Genomic DNA, 21,667 nt, shown 5'->3' with positions numbered 1-21,667 from the left:
CCATCCCCCTGAGAATGGGGTTTATACATGCTTTATGACCACTGATCATTGCTTTCTTCAAGGAATCAATGAGTCATTGTATTAAAACCAAAAACAACAAAAGACACAATCCCAAACCCCAAGGCTTTGCAGTTTTTTTCTGGCTTTCTATGGCAGCAAAAGTCTGTGTCACAGTTAGCTTATGATCCTGTGGGGACTTTGGATTTTCTTTGGGTATAACAGAGAATGATATTTTTCTCCTTATTCTTCACCCTAGTGATATTTCATCGTTGTCTGCCTGTAATGGATTCCATTACTTTTGATGCTGTGAGGCTTAAGAGCTTTTTAATAGGAAGTGCTTGGATCTGAGATGGGTTGACTGAGTCGTTGGCTGGTTACTGAGACAACTGTAACTGTGCACAAGGGAAATACTCTCTCCGTTTCTTGAGTAACTCAGCTGGTTTACAGGAATTTCCCCTGCTTGGGATTGGGAGCTGGTGGAAAAAGGCCCTGCACCACTCACATTAGTTCTTCTTTTGCTGGCATAGATCAACAAACCGAGGTGGTCTGGTGACATGAGAAAAGGTAATTTGGGGCCACAGTGCTGGGCCAAAGCACAAGTAATTGCTTGAATTGTTTCACTAAACATTTAGTGGGTACATCTAACAGCCAGGAGACTTTCTCTTTCAGGTGATGCTTACGATTATTTTTTTTTTCAGTGTATATCTGTTTTTATCTCTTCCTGCATGTAAGAAATGAGGTGATAGATTCAGGTAGAAAAGGAAAATCATGATCAAAACTTTCTAACCAGTCCAATGTTTTCAGATACTTGACAATGGCTTAGATCCTATTTATGGCTGTTCAACAGTGTTTCAGTGACTGAGAAGCTGAAAAGTTTCCGAGTGCTTTCATTTTTCATCTACCTTTCATTATCTTAACTTGCAAGTGTTATTTATGTCCTTTGCTACTGCATCCCATACCATGTTCTTTATCTGTCTCAATAAGTTGGCTATTAACAGAATTTTCACTTTTTTTCCTACACTAAGACAAAAGCTTAAAATGGAATTAATATTAAAGAAAGAAAGAATGAAAAGGCCAAGCAGGTTCAGGGTTTGGTATTCAGATAAAGATTTCTACGAGTCCAATTAGAAAAGAGCAAAAAGTCCATTAGTGTCTCAACTTTGTGAAATAGAAGAACAATATTTCAGTCCTATTGTCTGTCAGTGAACTGCATCTCTTTTAAAGTGACCACCAGAAAAATCCACAGTGGTCAGATAAAGCTGACCGTCTCAGCATGGTCATCTTGACCAGAATTGTCTTTGAAGCTGAACCATCCTTCTGCCAGGTGTCAGCTGGAAAAGGTGTTAGACAGAAATGACCATTCCCTGCTTTCTGTGGGTTTAAAACAATTCTTTTTTCTGGAGGTGAGCTAGTGCCTTTCACTAACATCAGAATCACCTTAAACAGAAACATGTCCATTTTTTAAAAATATGCTGTTGTATACAACACGGTCTTCCAGAGGAATTGAGTATTAGCATTTGAAAGGACTGAGGAGAATGCATCTTTGGGAAAGGCCTTTGTTCAGAGAATTACTGCGATATTCTATGAGCATATCACCATGGTAATTGAATTATTTGCCATTGACAGTAAGGTATATAGCACAAGCCTTTTGCTATTTTCCATTATGTGGTTCCTAGCAAAGAGTGCTATTTGTCAATTTAGAATTTATAGTATGACATTTAGCAGTTGTGCCTGCTATCACAGTGGTGGATGTGGTTTGAAAGCGTGAAACAAAAGGAAAAGGTATTTATATCTTCTTCTTCATGCAGTTTAATATTCTTCCCCATTTCCACTTAGAACATGAACCATTCTGGAACTGCTGGAGCCACAAAGCAGAATCAAAGCTGTGCTCTCTGCCTGGCTTTGGCAACTATGATGCTAGTGACATCAGACAGTATTTTCCTTTATTCCCATCATTGTCCCTTTTAGGACATCATTGCAAACAAAACAACCTCTTCCCCGAGGTCATTCCGTGCATACTCAGAGCATTACATGATCTCTGTGAAGCATGTGGGGGTCATTGAGTACTCTGTGAAGGTTTAAGTAAGGCAATTACATGATGAATCTTTTGGGGGGATATAGCATACAAACTGCTATGGCGGGAGTTGGGAGACCCTTAAAGAACCTCATTAACACGACTCACTTAACAGAGAGAAAATAATCTCATAATTACTGTATGTGTAGATCTTTCATTTTAAATAATATTCTGTAGGAAAAGGTGCGATATAGATATGGTGGTGAGCAGTGCTGCTTAGTGCACTGCTTGGAGTACAAAAGAGATAGTTCTCTTATGCGCTCCTTGACGCTGCAAGGAGATTGTGATCTCTACTTTTCTGTTCCTCAAAGTAAATCCAGCTTAGTAGAAAAATGTCTGGTTCTGTGTTGCCCTCACCACATAAGAGTAAGGGTAACCTCCCTATAGAATCTTCTGTGCTTTATTTAAGACAGATGGAAAGCAGAAGGTGGGGGTTTCCCCACTCACTGCTGTCCCTTTTGTCTTGTTCTTCAAGTGCAGGATGGAGAAATTTTCATTCTTATTAAGGTATTGCATGTGGTTGAGACAAATGCCAGTACCAGGCCTTTATGCTTTAGGCAACCTCTTGATTACCAAATGACTCTGTGTCCTTAGTCTGATCTAACCACTGACACAGATTCCCCAGTATGTTTAGGTGGTTTGCTATTGATAGCTTCTGGGATCAGCTTTCTAGCCAAGTTGTGTTTAAAACATCCTTCAGTGGACTTCTAAGCAGGGAAAGCTATTAACACACAGGTATTAGTTTTTATTGTGTAACATACCCTTTCATTCTAGCCCCGGTCCCAGTGAAAGGTTGCTTTCGTGTTTGTTTTATTCAACTAGTGGCAGATTAGGGCTCCTTAATTTCTTGCTGTGCTCAGATATCAGGATGAAATATCGAAATGTGTACACTGACCTTCAGGTTGGCCCCGTCCAGCAAATCTGACCTGGCGGTGAGCAGCTCCCATGCACGTGGAGCCGGCTGCATGCCAATTCCTGAAAATCACGAGGCAAAGCTCTTTCCTCCAAAAAAACGTGAAAGAGCATTAAGCATTGTTTCACTCCAGTGTTTGCTCACAGTGCTCTTGTTTCCTCCTACAGCATCAGAATAAATCCCTGTCTTCCTTTTCTCTTTGAGCAATGCTTCACTCTATTCACTGCATTTCATTACCTGAAAGCCACAGGCTGGTGCAGAGGAGACTTGTGACACTAAGATCAGCTGAAGCCTAATGGGAGAGGAGTCTGTGTGACTGGTGGTGCAGCTTAAGTAAATAAAGCCCAAAGTGCTCACTGTTAAGGTTCTTTTTTATTATTATTCTTTTTTTTTTTTAACCCAGAGAAGCTGTTGTTCTAGGTTTTGGCCTCAAATTTTCTGTTGCTCAGGATAAAGAGCTACTGCTTCTATATCATCAGGCTGCAGCATGACATGCAGGAGAGAATTCATTATGCATTAGCAGAGCCATCTTTAAGGTAGGCAAACACTCTGTGACTCTGCAGAACAAAAGGAAAGCAAGAGAGGCAATCAGCAAACGTATTATTTGCTGACAATAATTGTTTCCAGTTGCAGCTGACGGCAGTGATTGATCACATTGTTTTAGTATTTTGTTTGAGGGAGGGGGTAGGTGTTGGGGGCAGGAAGAGCCAGGAAGTACTCTTCCCTGTCTCCCTTGAAAAGTTAGCTAATACTACTTTGAAAACAGTGCTTAAGGTTTTGAAACTTGCAGTGTGTCTTTTCTTGAAATAGCATTGAACCATTATACTCTGTCTTTCTAATTAGTAACCAAGATACAAATAAACCTAGCTGAAGGGTGGGACAAAAATGTCACATACCAGCCACATGAGTGATTTGTAGCCAACCATGTGTATTATTAGTTATATAATTTTTTTTTGCTATAATTAAAATTAGCGGAATTACCATTTAATGCAACCCCTGTTTTATTTCTCATGCACCAATGCTTAACTTCAGCTGCAGTTTAGATAACTCTATTGCGGTGTTGCTCTGTAAGACCTCTACTCTTTCCTAGTTCAAATGCCTCCTAAAGATGCTTGTTTTCCACAAGACCCACAAGAAACTATTGCATGCTATTCTGACCTATTTAATTTGCCTCATGAATGAGCTGCTCACTAGGATGGAGGCAGGTAACCAAACATGTTGGTCAAGAGGAAACATTACCTTCAGTTAACCACGACCAGTGAAGAAACAGTGCTGTAGCTATCCCTACCACAGCTTAAATACATTAAACAAACTTGTGTTTACATCACATTGAATGGTGTCAATGAGTTTTCCATCATGTGATAGATTCCCAGTATACACAAGACTTCAGGATCAGGGCTAGGATTGTACATCTTCTAAATAGATTTTCAGCCAAAGCGATTTGCAAATGTTTTTTGTTCAGGTGGGTTGTTTTGGCACCATTAAAAGCATTTCAGGTATTTGCCAGCCTGGTTTCTGTTGAGCCCAAATTCATTATCCCTCTCTCTTATTCAAATTTCTCTCTTACAATGCAGCATGTAGCCAAACCCTTCTTATTCTATTATTCTATTTTCTTGCTTCTCCCAGGCCTGTCCTCTCTCCTGCCTTGCAGAGGTGGAAGCAGAGCAGAGCAACACCTTCTCCACAGTTACACCTCCCCCTCTTTTCTGGAAGATCACTTTTCTACAGCGTTTAACCTGCACCCCGGGAAAGCTCTTGACTGCTTTTTAGCAGTTAACTGCAGTCAGCTTAACACTTTATGAAATGCAGTTTGCCCTTGCCTATGCTAGGCAGATTTAACTTGCTTTATCTTCAGAGCACACAAAAAAGGCTGAATGCTTTAATTTAAAATAACCTTTTTGTTGTAAGCTGCCAGTGGGAGCAGGGCAAGCTTCCCACCCACATATGATGGGTCAAAGTCGGTATCAGATAGCTATTCTGAGATAAAAACTACCTGTGCCAGTTTCTAATAAGATTTAAGGTTGAAATTAGTATCTTGAGAGAGTGGTCTTTGTGTATGAGCACAACCTTAGTTTTAATCAAATAGTCATAATAAACATGGTTTCTAACATGAAACGATTTTCAGGAGAGAGATGACCCGAAGCTTTCTGAATGCCTTTGTGTGCGGTTAAGTGCTGGCTTGGGAGATCCTTCTGTCTAGTACTTGATCTCTGGTTTCCCATTATTTTTCCCTTCAGATTTTCTTTCTTTCACTGAAGTGTGTGCTTGCCTTTGAAAGAAGATGTTGTATGGGCTCCATTTGAAACTAAAAATAAAAAGAATGCCACAACTGCCATTTAAATTCAGTAATTCAGGCTCTGCAACTGTAGAGATACCCCTTCCAAGAGCTATGTACTCCAGCCTGTTTTTAATGGAGAGTGAGAAGATTATTTTGCTCTCTTATTCAACTTACTGTTTTGCTCCTGGTTTTACATTAGCTTGTCTTTGCCAAACTCAGCGGCTCTTAAATACATTATTTTTTGCCCATCGTTCCTCCTTCCATGTTCTCTTTTGCCTTTTCCTTTCCAGAGTAGCAGGGAGTCAGGAATTTTACTCTGTGCATCTGCTGGTGGCCTAATGGATAAGGCCTCCTAAACCAGGGTTTGGGTCCCAGCTGTGGTGACTCACCACCCTTCCACCAGGTGCCTCTGTTCAACAGGCACAAGGCCCTGGATGGGGAACGCAGTGACTTGAGAAACAGGGGCTGCCAAGGGCAGCACGTTGCTGCCCAGCCTAGAAGGAAGAGAGTCCATTCCAACCACACAGAACCTACTGAATAGGTAGAAAGTCTTGCAAGCAGAACCAAACTACAATGTTGAGGCAGGTGGTAAGTAGTGACAGGGTCACCCTGCATCCTCCATCAAAAACAGCTCCTGCAAAAAAGGGGGTTTGTGATCACAAGAGACCCCTTTCTAAAGGGAACATAAGGCTTGATATGCCGGTGTGACTCACCCCGAGGGAAGTGCTGCCTCACTGGGGCCAAGGTTAAAGGCGTAAAAAACTTACTGCCCTGGTTAAAGCCTCAAACCATTTAGAGGCATAGGTTAGTGCTAGAGTTAGGTTGTGGTTGGACTTGATCGATGATCCTGAGCGTCTCTTCCAACTAAAATGATTCTATGATGCTCTATGATTTCCTCCCTGTGCCAGACAGCAGTGACGGCCACCCTCATTGCATGTCCTCCCACAAACAGAGGCTTCAGATGTGTTTTGTCCTTGTTTCTCACTTCCAGCAAAGGCAAAATAGTTACCCGAATTGGGAAATAAATGTTTTACTCTGTGTTTGCAGCTGCGTGTTTGGTCTCCTCACCCAGGCTGGAGCCTGTGTGGTGAGGTTTGTGAGATGCCCTATATTAGCAAGCAGCATTGCTCTCCAGAGGTTGTACGGTGTTTTCCTTGTGCCTGTCAGCACCAGCCCTGCTGGTCTCAGGGGGTTATGTGTATGCAGTGCTCCCTCAAGGCAGCCCCATTAACACCAAAATGAGAGAGCTGTGGTGTCAGCAGCTCAGTGGTGTTAGCATCATCCTTCTCCTTATCTTGTTTGCTCTGGTGAGAAGCTACCACACTGCAATACAAGCTGAGGTCTTCGGTGGACTTCAGCAAAGTCCTCTGCCAGAATTAAAATTCTACTCAGTCCCACCTCTCCAGACTGTGTATTTTAGCATTAAGGTGATTTTCAAGCAACAGGAACAAAATTAGACTGCAAATAAAAAATGGTCCAGAGGGTAAGTGTTTGGCCTCATGTATTTGCATATGTAGGCACATATATTTATGAGTCCTCTTTTGGTTTATATTTTGTAGGACAAAGAAGGTCAGCCATTGCTACCGTATCATTTACCGCCACCCGGAGAGGACTTTAACACAGGACGAGGTGCATCGCATCCATCAAGCTATTGAAGAATCAGCAGTTCGAGAACTTGGGGTTGAGGGCAGATTCTAACAGTGCTGGTCCAAAGCTCTAATGACAGTTGCTTTTTCTTTTTTTTTTTCTTTTTTCTCTTGTTTTTTTCTTTTTGCCTTTTTGAGATGGGAGGCACAAGTAAAGAGAGGGGTTTGTTACTGAACCTAGCACGTAGAAAACGATTGATAAATATGCAATGGTAAAACTACCAGATAATAAACATTACTACTGAGAAATCATTGACAAAGCGCTGGCGCTTTATTTTAAGAAATGGGGGAACAGCAGTAATGTAAGATTTCCCTCTTGTTACGATAAGAAATACAATGCCTGGTGGTTTTCTGTGTTGTTAATTGGTCCCTAGGTTCCATTAAACTGTAAATACTTGGCAATATTTCTGTGTTGACAGGATCTTCTGTCCATGTAACAAATGAAGCAAATCGGAGACACAGATTGACTTAGGGAAGAAAAACTATTTTATCCTTCCCCCCCCCCCGCCCCGCCCCGCCTTTTTAAAATAAGAAATGGCGTGTTTTGCTGCAAGAAACCTTCCAAGAGGTACATCTTATGAAGTCTGGCTGTTTCACCTTTAGAGCCCTTGGGTATTGCTTTCATCTGCTACAGAGAATGAACCTGCGTGGTTCTGGGGCCAGGCTTGGCTGTCTTCAAATGCTGGGTGGTTGATGAGTCTTTCCTGTTGGATCCCCCTGCTCACACAGAGCTGAGCAGAACTGCTTAGCGAGGTGCCCTGAGCTGTGCCACCTTCCCCAGGTGAGGAGCTCCCTTGTCTCAGTTCTCCTCACACAGGCACTAGTGCAAGATAAGTCTGTTCCCCGGTCGCCACCAAAAGATTGATATCACATGAGGCAGGTTGGCAGAAGATAAAAACTTCCCTACCATGCCCTGAGAGGCAGCTGCCTTGATCTCTCACAGTATCTTTCCAGCAGCAGTGTGTGCTCAGGGATTTGACCTTTAAGGCAGGAAACCAAACTAAAATGGGATCTCCTACTATTTCAGGCATCTGTTGCTTAACAGGATGCCTGGCTTTTTCATTGCAGGTTATAATAAGTAAATTCTGGAAGTGGTATGATGCTAGGACCTATGGAAGTGTTCAAAGGGTCTGATAAATATTTGATGAGCCATTGCAGATGCTGATATGGAATATGGGACCTGTTCTTGCTTGTAAAGGTGTTTCATAGTCTTGCAGGTCGCATCTGGTTGCTGTGCAGGCAACATTCCCTCCTTCGGGGAAGAAGGCAGTAAAAGCACTGCAATAAACAGGATCTAACATTGATTTATACCTTATCAAGAAACATCTGTACAGCAGGCTTGCGCTCAACCATAAGAAGCCAGTTACTGTTGCAGATGTGACAGAAGCAGAGAGCTCATTTTAATTTCATTACTCAACATATTTAGCTGTGTAAACAAATCCTAATCTAAATCACTGTTGTGTTATCTAAATAACTTGATTATGAAAACAATATGCTAGGCTTCCTACAAGGCAAAAAGGATGGGTGCCATTTAGGCACCAGAAGAACCTACTTGGTTATTTTTAAACCATGATCTACTAAGATCCATAAATACAGCCCAGCCCATTTGATGTTTCTCTGTCTCCTTCATCCTTTGCCTTTTCAGGATTCTCAGTGAGGACCACTGAAAAGGAGGAGCACTCACCTGAACTGCACTGAGCAGTAATTGTTCCAAGACAGGGCCTGATCGATGCCACCACACGGAGCAGCAAATTATGTGGATGTTAATTGATGGGTTTGCCTATGGAGAGGCTACTAAAACCTACCTGCTGTATGAAAGAACTAATTCTCTTGGTAAAACAAGAGACTATCTGTGGTGGAGTAGATTGCAAGATTCCCCTTTTAAACTACTAATTATCAAATTTTCCCTTTTCTGCTCCCCCTATCCTTCAGTTCTTCTCTCATTCTGAGCAGCCAATTTGGGGTGCTTAGAAATCTGGGGAAAACAAGGAGGAGAAAATTGCACAATGAGTCTTTGTCAGTGCAGCCACAGACTGTTATGTCTGGCTTTGCAAGGGAACTTGGGCATTCTTTAACCAGACGGTCTCCAGCCACTAACATCAGTTGTGTTTGATGTGTCTGGCTGTGAACTGCACTCTGGTGAGGAGGGGCTCCCTCCAACCACCTAGTCTTGAGGGAGCAACGTTATTCTTTGAAACCTAAAAGATTAACCTCATGGGCTAGTAGGATAAGGAGGCAATGCGAAGCTGTCCCTGAAGTTGACCCATTGATACAATGGGATCATCTTCTGGAGCAGGTGTTCATGGCAGCAACTTTCAGACAAAAATGTGAACTATTAAGATTAAAAAAATAAACAGCTTATTCAGGAGCAAGCATGATTTAATTAAATGAAGGATTTTAAGGCCTGTAAAATCTGATGGGCTGGCTATGAGCATAATATGAATACTTTGGCATGTTTACATTAGGTAAGCCTTTGTCGTATAAATTCTAGGACTAATGTACTCTAAAGACCTGGCGAAGTTCTGACAAAAATTTGCCACTACTAGCAAAGCTGGTTGAAAGACATCAGAGTTGCATTTTTATGCTGCTATTCTTCGGAAAATATGCCTTTCCCTTCAAAGTCTGACCTTAATTTTCCTGGGAAAATTTGCTATGAGCACTGGTAGACTCTCAAACTGTATGGTCTCTTGTGGATACCAACAGAGAGCCCATGAAAATCTAAGGGTGTAATAGGCATGATTCATTTTTCCACTGACCAGAGGCATGTGATGCTGAAAGTATCCTAGGGGCAGGGCTGATCCTTGGTGGGAGCATAGAAAACTTGGCTGAGGAAGATCCTTGATACAGCCACTGACCAGCTGTCAAAGAAAGGCTACCCTCAGCTGTCATTTGGCTTTTCTTCAGGCGTATTTAGCACAAAGGTAGGTGAACTAGCTTGAAGACCAAGAGCAATGTAGCTGCCAAGGCTGGTTCACTTGCTTGTCTCTGCTACTCTACAGTGTGTTTCATAAACATCCCTCAGTCTTGGATGGGCTACAAATCTAGTAAAGGTGGGTGAATTCCTAGTATCGAAGTGATACCATGCCATGTGGAAAGACTAAGGAGAACCAGCATTTGAGTAATTAATGTGCATGCTGACTGACTAGCGTAGGGACAGGCACAAGGCCTTGCTTTTTGTTTTTATCAAATGCCTGTGCTTATTTGTTTGCTGCTGGGCTTTATATCGGCATCCTTGAATAAAAGAGAAAAAAATCAATTGTAGCAAAAGAAGCTACACATCTCCAGGAGAACTGGCTGGAGATTTCTATGACTGAACAGTATGTTGTGTTTTAATGTTCTGGGTGCTGGTTTTGTTCATAGTTGCCATTGGTTTTGAAGTTAGCTGTGATTCCTGGAAGACTAAAGATTTAGCTTTAACACACCATTTGGGATCTTCACAGTAAACTGGCAGCAAATTTACAGTGCACTAAGACTTACCTGGTTTTGATGTTCTCGTTAAAGGTGCTGCAATGGAAAAGAGTTGTGAGCTAGAGAAGCAGTAAATTGCTCTGTGTTTTTACCCTTGAGACTTCAGTGAGCTCTGCCATAGTATTGCCAGGTATGATCAAACAGTTGCACAAATCTGAAAGCGGTTTTTGCACTGAGAATCCAAAACAGATTAGTAAACCACTGGTGGTGGTCGTTTGCCTTCCATTGAGATTGTAATTGCTGTCCCTTCTGCAGGTTGGTGGCCATACTTCAGCACTGAGTTTACTGTCTTCTTACTCTGTGGAGCTGTATTGTGTTTCTCAAGTATTGATAGATTAGTCTCAGCCCTTGAATAATTTCATGTAAGGGTTAGGTTTGGTTGGTTTTTTTTTAATGGAAAAATGGAAGTTGTGGCTTTCTGTTTCTTTGGTGGTTTTTATCTGCAGTGACTAATGCATTTCAGTTGTCCCAGGTAAAACTCATGGCCAAGACAGGATCATTGGTGTTCTGTTGAAGTAAACACAGGGAGTCTTGCCCCAAAAAGCAGAACTATGTCCATCTCATTGAGTTCATATTTGAGTAAAACTAAAGAACCTTGTCTTCACTGTGGGTTGACTGAAGGTTGGCTAGTGCACTTTAGTTAAGCCAAGGTCAGGAAGCTCTCTGTGTCTTGCCACCACCACCCCAAACACACGCAGTAGTTTTATGCAGAAAGAAGTTCTTTCAAATTCAGTGTGAGCATATAAAATGGTTGTGCTGGGTATTTGAGGCCCGCTAGTTGATATTGCTGAACTATCTCCGTCAGAATTGTTACCATCTGGGAGAGAAAATGGGTTTCTACTTCAGCTCTGAAATAAGTAGCCATATTTTTCAAGCTCAGAGTTATCTTCAGATATTGTCCGCTGTGTGCCTTTGCTAAGAGAAGACTGTTTCTGTAAAATAGGTTTGCTTTCTGTGTAGAACAGGCCATATTGACGAATTACACACATCCTGATCAAATTTTAAGATACGTGAAAGTTGTCTCTGAAGGGCCACCAGAACTGAAGAAATCTTGTGAGGACGAGGACCTTGAACTAATTTGTAGGGGACTCAGGCGACCAGCCATTGGCATTTACTGCTTGCTTTTAAATGCTATTGCAACTCCATCTGAATTTTAAGCTGAGTGTCTCACAGGAGATGCTTGCAGAGATTGCACAGAGCACAGGCATATGCTGGGTGAAGGCACTGACTTCTCCAGAATCTGTTGTATAAGGTTTGATCATCATTAACATCTGATGCACTCGCATGTTTGGCAGTTTTCATGCTTTTGTCAGATGGTCTCTGTTATTCTATTTATGCCCACCGTTAACTAAGTAGAATCTGTTTCAGTCTGCCTTTTATAATTGGAAAACCGCGCCTAAAATCACTTCTGCCATGACCTAGCTTTCTCATTTCAGTTTTACTTACCTCCTCTTACAGTTCTTGCTATTCAAGTTGAGTATAACTTTGGTGAAGAAATGGTGTCAGACTGTAGGCAGGGAGATTTATTATACCACAGCCTAAAGCCTGTACTTCCACACTGCATTACTGCAGGGTCTCTCTGTGCTCACCCTCTGGATGCAGGTGATTAACATGCAGTCCAGGGAATTGTGCCTCTGCCTGCTCGGTAATTTGCTGGGCAGCACTGCGGTCATGCGGAGCAGCTGCCACTTAAATGGGCAGTAGATTGTTCTCTTTTTATTTTAGTGTCTGCAGCTTCACTTCTATCACAGTATGATACAGCCAGCAGCGCTGTGTTGGTATTTGCTGCAGCTAAGCATCAATTAGATGCATCTCGTGATGTGGTGCCTGTGCAGCCATTTTTCAGTGGAATCGCTGTGTCCTCATGAGTGGCTGTAACCATCTCAATCCACAGATATGAGGCACATTGAGACTAAGGGTCAGGATTAAAAAATTATTAGGCCCTGACAAATACAGATAACTGCTTGTGGGATTTTGTCAATGTCTGTGCAAGTTTGAAAATCCCACTGGGCATCTGTCCAAATGTTTAATCACTGAGACATTTTGAAGCCTGGCATTTGGTGGCTGTGGTGACACTGGTGTCATTTTGGGAGAGGGGAGCAGGTTTAGCGAGAGATCACAGGGTAACTGAGCAGCGAGGCTGGAGTAGTCGTCTTCTGATGTCCTGGGCTCAAAATGCTGAATTACCCTCCCTCCCACGTCGAGACTAGGAAGCACGGATGAGAGTTTGGCTGCCTGCCTTTGCATGGGCACATAGTAAATAATTAGCATGCACAGCCTGGCTTTTTGGTCATCAGTTATTGTTGTAACTGATGATTAGTTTAAGGGGTTATTGATTCCCATGCCAAATCTTTACTCACTGGTGACAGAGAAACTAATAGTCATTCACGGGGTTCTTTATTGACAGATCTCAGTATAGGAATTGAATCAATCGGTGTGGGAATGGAAGTGTAGGTCTGCAGGTTGGTTTGTGTCTTCCCAGTCATGAGGGAGTTGACAGAGGTTTAGCTCAGCCAAAGGTCTAACCTCATGTACCCACTCCAAGGCCATTTTTGTTGGGTGTTCAACAGCTTGATGGGTGCTTTTGGGAGGAATGGAGTCACATGAGAGCACCAAACATCTCTCCAGATGTCTGCCTGATGTCCATCAGGAAGCTCTTGCCTGGGCAGTGGGGGCTCTGAGCACACACTGTGCCTTGCACAGCAACACCAGTGGAGCTTGATTGCCTTCATATTTCTGTCCTATGCCCACTGTACATGGCAGTCTACCTCCTTGGGCCCCCTGAAACACTTCTTTGCTTCTACAGCCTCTTAAATGTTATTTAAACTCCTGCCCATGACCCCAAACCTCAGCTCTTCACCCCTTTCTACCACAATGCCCCACTCAGTGCCTGGTGCCTTGCCAGAAGCTGCCTTGGATGGCTTTCAGGCTGGCTGGCCAAGGGGCTAAGGAAGCCAAATTGATGACCCCTGTGCACATGCATTAATGTTGGTGTCTCTCCTCTAAACGCAGCTGCTGTTTCTCACAAATTTTGCCAGAACATGATGCCTCAGAGACCCTCACCTTTGAGTCCAACGTGGATGGGTTTATTCCAGGGGATTCAAAAGCCAGCGAAGATTGCTGACAGTGGAAGGATGGATACTCATTGCTATTGCACACACTCTTGCTTCTTTAGGAGATGAGGCAGAGAAATAGCAGAATTGTAATGAAGGTTGTCAGCAAAAATAAATGTAACCTGACTGAAAGTTCAGACAGGGGAGACAGCGTATTAGCAAGAACCTGATGCCCAGCATGGTCCCTTGTACATACTCCCAGAAAATTATTACAAATGTATTTTTGGTAAATAATAACAGCAGCCTTCTGTGTGTGTTTACAAGCTGCTGTGTTATTGTGCTATATAGTCTGAATCACTTTTCATTCCTTTCCACTTGCTAGAAACTGAGAAATTTGAATTTGGTTAAGAATGAAATGATTTCCTGTTGTTCCTGGTATTGCAGCATTACCTCTTATTTTTGAACAAGGAGGGTAGCCCAGGAGATCTTCAGCACCTTTCCAAATTGTGTTATTCATGTGCTGCACACACACATACATGCAAAATCAGTCAGAGTGGGTGATGCGAGCCTTATTTCTGTGCTCCAGATACAAAAGCAGAGTTGTTGTTCCCCATACTCTGTGTGATTAGAGACTTTTCTCTCCTGCTGTTTTGCTCCGATACACAGAAAATCACCTTTTTCCAAGAAAAATTCAATACTTTCTGATGCCTCCTGCTGTCAGAGAGCCAACAGTCTTCTAAGCACTCTCCCTTCAAAGAGCAATCGAATTTTGGGCAGAGAACTCCCTTTCCCACTTGAGACGTTTTCCTTTCAGCCTGAAAGACTTCCTAGCATCTGTTTTAGGCTCCTGTGTAACACCTGCTGCTGGTGACAATGCAGGGCTTTTTCCACCTTGTGGGAAGAAAGGTGACTTACTAGAAAGGCCAGCTTTATAAAAGAAATTTGAACTACTTAAATGTCCTGCCCTAATTAAAAAAAAAATCCTATCCTCTTAAAAGGTATTAATAAAGGTCCATTTTGATCTTTACTAGAGGGCAGGCTTGTGCAGTGGTAACATTTCCACATCAGTGCAGCCCATGAGGCTCCAACAGAGGACAGCTTTGCCACTGAAGGCTCTTTCATTCATGTTTGGAAAATCGCTTGGTAATTTTCTGGCTTCCTTTTTATTTGGTCACACATCTGGAGTTGCTGGCTGCACATTCTCTGCCTGTTCCCTAGTACCTTCTGTGGTGCTTCAAAGACTGAATTCCTCGACCGTGCACAATGTTGGATTTGTTAAGCATCGCTAGGGATACTGTGAAATGTATCACCAGGGGGGTCAGGACTTCGAAGGCACCCAGATCCTGGGGTGCCCTCCACATCACTTGCTTGCTCCTGTGTAGCTGGGACAGCTGCCAGCCCAACCACGTTGCCCAGACAGCCCAGCCTGCAGCTCAGAGCTTTTGCAGGAGCAACACAGACTTCTGTAGGGCTCTTGTGCGTGATCGTGGATTTGCCAAGCTGAGCAGGAACCAATGCATCTATGAGCACATTTCTGCCCAGGGAGTTGGGTAGGCTGCCGGTGACACCTGGAAGGAGACCTGTTGTTGGGACACGGAGGAGAAGCTCAGTGTGTTTCAGGAGAGCTACTGTAAGATGTATCAGTTACATCCTTGAAAGGAACCTTGTTACCTGCCAAGAGGAAAAGGTTCTGCAGAGGACAGGGCAACAGATGGGAAAGTGTCTCTTAACTCATAGGGCCTGTTGATTGCTACCATTTTCGTAGAATCATTTTGGTTGGAAAAGACCTTGAGATCACTGGGTCCAACTTTTAACCTAACACTGCTAAGTCCACCTCTGAACCATGTCCCTAAGGACCTCACCTACACATCTTTTAAACACCTCCAGGGATGATGTCTCTAGGGCTATATTCTATAGGCTATGAAGGAGATCAGTGGGAGGAGAGGTTGTCCAGGAATAGTGGTGCGTCTCCTAGCGTTGGTGTTTCAATGGACACTTGATGAAAAGAAAGAAAAATACTGAAATTTCCCAGTGATGAGTAACTATGAGATGATCCACATGAGACAGTTGGCCCTGCATTCAAATAGCAGCTATTACATACCGCTAGGGAAGGGACGATATGTCTAATGTAGATGCAGATGGCATCATACATGGCCTTCTCCACCTGGAAAGCACCTATACAGTCCAGGCTGATGTTGAGCCAAACCACAAGCCTTCTTGTAGTCTTCCTGATTTGGAAAACCTTGTGTTAAAGGGCTCTGTGCAATCCTCATGGATCATGAGGTCCACAGAAGGCCATGGTGATCCCAGGGGCCGTTCCTACATGGCCATCGAATTATTTTGTAAGGAATGCCAGGGCACTGTGTATGGGGCACCATCAAGAAAGGCCTCTGGAAAAGCACACCTTGTGAATTGGGTAGGGTAGGCTTATTATGAAACTGCTTCACTTAGTGAGAGACCTAAAAAGGAGGGGCAAATGTGACCATGAATGTGAGAATTTTTTCTTAATAGTGACAATAACCATAAGCTTTCCCACAGGATCTTAAGGATCTTGAAACATTTTTCAAATGAAGATTAAATGATACACGTTTATCAGACACGCAAACTGAAGGCTGGAGAGGCTAAGGGTTTTGTCTGATGCCACAGATTAGGTCCCGAATCCAGGTGTCTCCGTGTCCCCTCTGATCCAGTACTAGAGTCCCATTCTGTAGGTGGTGTGTGCCTTCAGCCATGAAGGAAGAGACCTTAGTGCTTTACCTGATCCTTGCAGCACTGGGAAGGATCAGATCCCACTTCACTACTCTGCTTCTCTGCATTGCAGCGCCATTTAATAAATTACACTGAATGCTTTCTCCACCTGAATCTGCAAAATCAAACCAGAACTGTAACAGTGACTGAGAGGCAAAGAGTGAAGAAAGGGAGCTGGGAGGGCCACCGGGTATTTAATTTTCCCCACTCCTTCCTACCCCTCTCTCCTTTTCAAAGTGTGTGTTGGGTGAGGATGAGGGGGCAACTGACGGCACATTCACAGGACCTTGGTCCATTGTCGATGTGTCTTCTGCAAGGACCTCTGGTGTGTGTACTGAAACTATGTCGGGAGCTACACAGTTGCTGCCTGGGGCTTTAGTGTACCTGGTCTGCCAGAAGACTTTACATTCCCAGTCAGGAGGAGTTCTTGGGTACCTTGGATCTGCTGTAAGGAACAAGATAAAATTCTTAGTGGTAAGACTTAGCCCTGCAGGGCCATCACTCTAGACATGACGGTGCAGAGAACCACAGGGCTTCTCCGCCCTTCTGTCCTTCCCTGCACCAAGGCCAGCGTGCACCACCAATGCTTGCATCAGGGCAACTTAATTCAGATGTATCTTTATGGGGTGCCATGAGAGCTAAGACTCACATGGTGGTGACTGAAACACGTCTCCTCTTGTGAAAGACCAGTAAGCAAACTTGAAAACATTTCATCAAGTTATCGAATAGCATTTTGTTCTTCTTGTCTCAATATGATGACCATAGCCTGACAGTCCAGGCACTTAAATACAAGATCATGTACGAAGGAGCTCTCAATGCATTCTTTTTCTTCCATTAACTTATTCTATTTTCCTTTGTACCCATGCAAACTTCTGTCATACATGCCCTGTGGCAAGTAGCTCAGTTTAACTATGTTAAAAAGAAAGCGTGCTTTGGGTTGGTTTGGACCTGTCATCCAGCTTTGCCTGGTGTCCCAAATCCCAAAATAACTGATACAGTCAACACCAGGCCCTCGATAACCAGAGAGGTACTGACAAATCTGGAAAGTTTTTTGGAGGAGAGTGACAAAACTGATCAAGAGATGTAGAAGTGCAGGTAGATGAGTTCAAATTAAAAACGATGCAGAGCTTAGCTCAGGAATGACTAACAAATGTGTGGTTTGTGAGGCATGTAGTGCTCTGATGAGTATGAACACCCTCCCACTCTCCTGAGCGCAAGAGAGGAATTTTTAGCATGACACACAGGGATATAACAAGGGCTAATAGTGTGACAGTCAGGCTGAATGTAAGGTAAAATTTCCTGACAGTGAGATATATTTTGCTGTGGAACAGACTCCCAAGGGCAGGAGCCCAACTGCTTGGTCCTTTCTAAAGCCAGGTTGGACAAAGCATTAGGAATGGTACTTCAGAGAGCAAGCATTAATTGGCAGAAGGACGAACTGGTGATCTGATAAGTCATTTCCATTTCTAGATCCTATGATGTGATATTCTCTGTAACAAGTTTTGACTGGTTTTAAGCACAGAGGGTAGCAGGAAGATAATGCTGAACAAAAAGATTAACAATAAGAACTAAGAGAAAACTGTAGGTTTATTTAATAGTCAGAGAAAGTGCCAGATTGAGAATTCCTTAGGCCAATGGTGCTGTTTGAAAACAGCATCACGAATGGGAAAGTGAAAATTGTTACATTGGTAATAATTATGGTAATGACTTATTTTCATAGAGCCCAGTAGTCCAGAAGGATCCAAGAGCACTTTTCAGATTGGGGGTGTGCACATGTGCATCCATGCAATGGGAAGATTGCTGCAGCTGACATTGAAATGTAGCAACCAGTGGACTGAAACAACCTGTTTGAATGGCAAACAGCAACTCAGGGAAGCAGTTTGAGATGGGATATAAAGTATAACTTCTGTAATTGAAACTATAAAACAATTGTTTTGGTTTGGCAGAATTTAATTAGTTGATGAATTCTCTAGGCATGAGTTTCCTTTGCAACTGCTTTTCCCCACGTCTTTGCTTTTAAGGTAGCAGGGTCTGACAATATTGACCTGGCTTCCCTGGTGGCTTTTGGATGGGCAGGGAGAAAACTAATGAACTAGCATGACCCTGAGCCGAGCCACATTGGACTGGCATCAAGGGTGGACATGAGGTCACCACTACTGGTCATGATGTCACTGGTTCTTTTGCCTCTTGTCACCCTCACTGTCTTACCTCTTGGAGGCTTTTCAAGAAGGGTTTCTAGCAGATGCTGTATTTTCCAGGCTGTTGGCCCTAGATGTTTGGTTCCTGTCATAATATCATGCTCTGTGCTTGATGCTTGAACGTGGCTGCTGCAGGCAAAGGCTGCCTCTTTGTATAGTTTTTATCTCCTTCTTGTGAGTCCTGACATCCAGGCTCTGAATGCCTGGAGGACAAGGGGCGTCTCTCATATAGTTTCGCAAAGACAAGAGGCAAACCCTATCGGAAGAGAAAAGTCTGAAAATCTGAAATAGTAAGGTCTGTGTATGGAACTAGAAAAGGCAATTTGGAAAAGCTGAAATATATTATTAACTGGTTTTAATACTGTCATTTTAAAGTGAGCTATGTTGGTTTTCATTCATGTGGAGAACAACTCTTTTTTCTTTTCCTTTTTTTTTAAAAAAAAAAAAAATTAGTCACAAATCAAAGGAAAATAGTTGGATAGTGGCTAGAATACAGATGTTCTGCATTGTTTATCCCACATAAAATTAGACTTTCTTAGATGACAGCCATGAGGAGTCATTTCAATTGAAAAAGGAAGGAAGTGATCTAGGTGAGAACTTGCGTGTTGAACATGTCATCCTGGAGCCACATGCTTGCCACGGAACTGACTCACATGACATTAAAAATTATTTGTTCTCATTTATGCTATCTGCAATGCTGTGTTTAATGGAATACTTATTAGCCTCACAATAAATCAAACACTCTCCATTTGTTAATGAGGGTGGTAAACATTTGTGTTTAAAGTGCCATTGACTACTAAATAGCTGAGGTACTGTATAGTTTGACTACCTTTATTTTACACATCACTAGATGAATTTATGCAATATGCAAGTTTTTGTTCAATAGTCACTACAGATTTAGTTCTTTTGGCCGTTATCTAGCCATGCATAAATCAAACAGATTTTTCCTTTGATTTTTTTAATTATTCATAGGGGTTTGTTGGAGTTAGAGTTCTCATTCTACCCACCAGAAATTTTAGCATTCCAACAAAACAAAATAACTATTCAAGCCTGAAACAAATTCCTACCACTTTCATGCTTCCAAAATATTAGAGTCCAAAAAATATTTATTTAAAAACAACTGATGCGATGGTCCTGCTTGGTTTGGTTTGATTTCTTTTTCTCCCAGATTGATGAGGCTTTCCAAGATATTAGAGGAATCACTGCTTCCTTATGTACTGATGAAAAGTCAGCCTGAAAGCCACTGTAAACCTTCATGATCTGGGATTCCCAAGGCTTGCAGGGTCTTAGTGTTATGTCAGCTGTCAAAATGGTTGCACCAACAACTTCCACCATGCGCGCTGCCAAAATGACAAGATTCCTCTAAAATGGTTCAATTTTTTTTTCTAGACCATCTTATAGAAAATTTTTCTGTCTAAAAGCTTTCAAATAGGCCCAGGGCTTAGATTGCAGATTAGTATTTGACTTTCAGTAGAACACATGTTTCTGGACTTCTTTTTTCTGTGAATGGGACTTATGTTTCTTTTTCATTTAGGCATCTTGGCAATCCTACCTTTCTTAATAGCACGATAGAAAATCTTTCAAACTGTGAGATGTTCATCAGATGCTGTTACCTGATATAATATCCAGTCTGGGTATCCTGTCTTGTTTTGGGAGAAGGATGGCCTCTACAAGAGGCTGTAGATCCTTTCCATCTGTTTGCTGGGTGGCTGCTGTTGTGAGGAAGTTGGAAAAGGATGGGAAGGGACCTCATCTGGGATCTAAAAGCAAAACCATGGCACAAGTGAGCCACAGATTGTTGTGATTCTGTGTGTTTCCTACTTAAGTGCTAGATTCATATTAGGCAAAAGGAGGAATATGATTCCAAAATCCAGGAACAGGGCAGGTCCTGAGTGGCCAAGGAGGTCTAAGTACCATAATAAATGATGCAATTGACTGAAAAGGGAGTGGAGGGGGATCTGCTTTACATTTCCTGCTGTGGCACTGACCAGTCAGACCACGAAGAAGTGCCTTCCCCTCAGTTTGCCAGTCTGTAAAATGGGAATGATGATGCCAGTTTTCCTTTGCCACATGTTTCGAGACCTCCAGAGGTAACACACGGCATAAGCCTGCTTTAATAGCATATGTATTTAACAAGATGATGTTTGCATTTACATCTTGGCACATCCCAGTCGCACAGGGACCATCTACAGTATCTGGTGCGGTACAGTGAGAAGGGCTACTCGGGAACAGTCCCTGAACTTCAGCTGGTTGCCATGGCAACAAAACAGCTTAGCACAGCGAGGAAAGAGGAAAGCGATATATTCTGTTAAGGATAACTTACAGCATCAAGGCTGCACTTGAAACTATCTCTGGTTTTCTGGATCTGGGCTTGCAGGACACATTGCTAAGCTCTGGGATTTCCTATCCCTGAATCCACTTCTCCAACTCACCTACAGTGAACAAATATGGCCCCCAAAAATGGAAAAATTGTGATGATGAGAGAACTGCAGGGTAGCTTTCACTTGGCTTTTTTGTTGATGGGGTGCATGGGATGGGAATTTGCATCTCTGAAGCCCTTCTGCAAGGTCTTGGTGTCAAGAGTTGATGAATACCATCTGATGGCCTACCCATAATTTCATGCATGCAGCTGCCAGGTGCTCCTTTAGCCCCTGGGTCAGCTACATTTCTGGTGCAAGGACTTTTCCTCCAGCCAGCCCCATGCACACTAGTCACCCTAAGAGCCCTGAGCAGAGACCAGGGAGACATGCCTTCAATGCTCAAGCTCCTCATATGGAGAAAGTCTTTTGCTCTCCACCCTTCAGTGGGAACTGGCATTGCCATGCCCTGTGGGGACCTGTTCCCAAACCCCCATGGTAAATTTTGCAGGAAGCACCTGGTACAATTGGAGGAATTCCTTTGGAAGAGAACTAGCAAGAACTGATACGACCCCAGAGGGGCCCATTCACATTGTCCATGTTTCTCTGAGTGAGCTTGGCAAGGGAAGTGGGGCAGAATCATGATGTCTGTAGCGTGGTGTGCATTAAAGTTTTAATTGTCTTTAGCCAGGGCTTTAGAAACAGGCAGGGATGGAGCCAACCTGGCTCCTCAAAGCAGAAATCTGGTGCCTCCGCACCAAGGAAGGGCTGGGAGCAGCGGTGCCTTGGCTGCCAAAGGCCCATCGAAACATGAGCAGTAACCAAGGAAACTTCATGCTAGAACCAGCTCAAGATGATGAATTGCTGCCTAATAACTGGCTGCTAAAGGGTCCAGATAATTCAGCTGCTCCTCTTGGGGCGGGTGCTGCATG

General features: G+C 43.0%; 1 protein-coding gene across 17 annotated transcripts in view; it reads left to right on the top strand.

Moving 5' to 3' along the window:
* Positions 1 to 21,667, top strand: part of FARS2 (phenylalanyl-tRNA synthetase 2, mitochondrial) — a 295,038-nt gene that overhangs the window by 256,045 nt on the left and 17,326 nt on the right. For 14 of the 17 annotated variants that reach the window (XM_065052486.1, XM_065052483.1, XM_065052472.1 and 11 more), the window contains one exon: positions 6,825 to 7,163. The exons of the other annotated variants lie outside the window; for them this stretch is intronic. In XM_065052486.1, coding sequence (XP_064908558.1) covers positions 6,825 to 6,963 — 139 coding nt within the window. In that variant the 3' untranslated portion in view covers positions 6,964 to 7,163. Of the gene's footprint in view, positions 1 to 6,824; positions 7,164 to 21,667 lie in introns of those variants that run through there. 17 annotated transcript variants of the gene reach the window in all.

This window comes from Columba livia, chromosome 2 (assembly GCF_036013475.1).
Source record: "Columba livia isolate bColLiv1 breed racing homer chromosome 2, bColLiv1.pat.W.v2, whole genome shotgun sequence".
Classification (NCBI taxonomy): domain Eukaryota; kingdom Metazoa; phylum Chordata; class Aves; order Columbiformes; family Columbidae; genus Columba; species Columba livia.
This window is presented reverse-complemented; position numbering and strand designations above follow the sequence as displayed.